This window comes from Arachis stenosperma, chromosome 5 (assembly GCF_014773155.1).
Source record: "Arachis stenosperma cultivar V10309 chromosome 5, arast.V10309.gnm1.PFL2, whole genome shotgun sequence".
NCBI classification, from domain to species: Eukaryota; Viridiplantae; Streptophyta; class Magnoliopsida; order Fabales; family Fabaceae; genus Arachis; species Arachis stenosperma.
In genome coordinates this window covers 24778720-24781425 of record NC_080381.1, presented here as the reverse complement: position 1 = coordinate 24781425, position 2706 = coordinate 24778720, and the positions used below count along the sequence as shown (strand labels likewise).

General features: G+C 36.1%; 1 protein-coding gene across 2 annotated transcripts; it reads left to right on the top strand.

Annotated features, from left to right (window-relative positions):
- The first annotated feature begins 461 nt into the window (after positions 1–461).
- LOC130983163 (uncharacterized) lies at positions 462–2310 on the top strand. Of its 2 annotated transcripts, none has more exons than XR_009087268.1 (2): positions 462–1470; positions 2082–2310. XR_009087268.1 is itself a non-coding variant. In XM_057907349.1 (2 exons), the coding sequence occupies exons 1-2, from the start codon at positions 514–516 to the stop codon at positions 2178–2180; spliced, it is 723 nt and encodes a 240-aa protein (XP_057763332.1). In that variant the 5' UTR covers positions 462–513; the 3' UTR covers positions 2181–2310. The 2 variants fall into 2 exon arrangements, 1 of the variants encoding a protein (XP_057763332.1); XM_057907349.1 differs by having other exon boundaries at positions 462–1137.
- Positions 2311–2706: the final 396 nt, after the last annotated feature.

Genomic DNA, 2706 nt, shown 5'->3' with positions numbered 1-2706 from the left:
AATTTATAAAACGTATTATGTGAACTGCATAAATAGTCATTTAAGATAATTTTATCATAAAAATTTAATTTTTATTCATTGTCAAAATAAAATAATTTTAAACATGCATCTAATAATATAATGCCACATCATTTATCACGTAAATAATTATTTAAAAAAATATATAAAATATTTCAGGTGCATCAAAATTAAACACTTATCATAATAAATACTGATGCATATCACTTTATTAACGGATGAAGCACAAGCAATATATCTATTTAAGTATTGGACAAGCAGAATATTTCCTCTTATCCTATGTTTACTAACTACAAATGTATTAATCCTTGGTTTCATCGAAGCGTATAGGGTGAAAATACCAAGTCAGACACAGCCGGCCATAACATTCTTAGTTTGTAAGGTCTTTAAAATGATATCTACCTCCCTCATTTCCACTCCTTACCTTCTATCACTATCTAATAGAGAAGAGGATGAAACATCATTTCTGCATTGCACAACTTGTAGTTGCAGGCTATGCTGAAGCTCTTTACTCACTCGTTAGGCCGAGCGGAGTCGTCGGCGCCGGAACGAGATCACAAGAAAAGCAAGAGCCACGTCAAGAAGAAAGGAAACAACAAGAGAGGGACTAAGGCTAAGGTGTCCCCTGACGTAAGCCTGACATCAAATGATTTTGTTGTGAGGATTGTTCATAAAGGTGGATTACAAGAGGTGTATCAACGTGCACTCCCTGCATCAAAGTTGATGAGAAAGTACCCCGGAATGTGCGTCGCATCGCCGGAAGTCTTCAAGGATCCTCATCAGTCGGTGTTGGGGCCGGACCAAGTGTTGCTTCTTGGTCACAAGTACATCATGATATCGCCACGAGATGTCCACAAGCTGAAGCGCAAACACGCTCAGCAAGGCGAAAACGAAGAGAATAATGCACCGGCGATTCAAGAGTTATCGCCGGCAGAAGAAGTTACCAGAGATTCTCCATGTGGACACCAAACTAGAGAGAGTAGTAATAAAGCTTCTAATGAAGCAAATGGAGCACAAGGCCAAGAGATGATGGAAAGAAAGAAAAGTTTATATCCAGATGGAGGAATAGAGGAAGTTCAAGGTGGAGGGCCTGCACGAGAACCTCATGGCTATGCAAAGGTATACTTCTCAAGTCCCAAAGATAAGTCTATAAAACATACAAGAAGACGAAAAGGAATAATGAACAACCCTTTTGTGCCACCTCTTCCAAAGAACAGAGTATATAGGGTCTTTGATTGGCAACCAAGGCTTCCCACTATACAAGAGCTCTCTCCGTGATATTTTTCATAGCTAATTTTCTTTGTACAACTCCTATTATTCACTTTTCCTTGAGCGTGAGTTAGTTAGCTCATGTCCAAAAAGAAATGGGAGTACAAGTATCATTTCTTTATGCAGACTTAGCCATTTTTAGTGTAGTTCGTTTGTGCAAGGGATCTTTGGTAGATAAATGAGGTATGATTTTTTGTATTTTCTGTTTTATTTTATTTTTTTTTCAACTATTGTTTGTGTTTATCTTTTGAGTAAACACTACTTATGTGTATTACACTTGACAGATTAGTACTGATGGTTAGTGTTTAGAAAAATAATGGCAGTTTAGAACTTTTATTTCCATGAAATTTTGTTAGAATGATACATATAACATTAGCTGAGTTTTATGGTGTCTTTGTTATAATGCTTAAATTGTCTAACTTTTCTTTTAAAATAAAAAATAAATTATGTAAAATTTATTAAATATTATTTATTTACTTTTTTTAGTAACTTAAGTACAAAGTGATAGGCACTATAACATCCACCTAACATTATTCTTAACATGCATATGAATGAATAGCTTACCTATCCAATTTACTTTCTTTGAACTTTGACACATTCTGACAATTAATTCTGTCTATTCCATAATTTTCTTATCTCTATGTTCATCACATACAAGTACGCAATGAAATGGCATGACATCAGTAGAAATAAGAAGAATAGCAAACATTTGGATACATTTTTATGTCCCTTGAATCCCATTGCTATATTACTCGTTTACTGAAGAATGCTTCAACTTATGAATCGAAAATCAGGATGTGCCTGCTACACCTAACAAGGAACCAAGCCAACAAACTCAAAACAACAACATCCCAATTGAGGAACCAGCAAAGGGTGTTCAGCACATGAGCTAGCAATTGAAAAGGATCCAACTAACAAGAGAAAAAGAAGAGCCCCATCATGGATGGAGGATATGGTAAAAATCTGGGTTTGGTTGTGAGTTTGAAAACTAGAGGATTCTGTATAAATTTATTTTTAACTAACTTCAACGGGTCATATAATGTGACTTCTGGGCCTTTAAATTTTGGCAAACTTGTCTTGAATGAAATTTGGGTCTAAGAAGTTCATAATGTTCGAAAAACGAACGGAAAAAAATTTTTAACGAAAAAGTTATACGTATTTAAAATTTTGTGTAAAAACTGAATTTTTTTTGCAATTTAACAGCTCTTTTGGAAACTTAGCATACATGCATACGCAGAGACGGCGTGTGTATGCGAACGTGCACTCTTTGAACTCTTGTGTACGCGGGAGATGCTCGCGTACGCGAGCAAACGTTGCTGTTTTATGAACTTGCGTACCTGGGAGGTGGTCGCATACGCGACTATCCAGCTTTTGATACTCGTGCGTACGTGGGTGGCATGCGTATATGGGTGGCATACG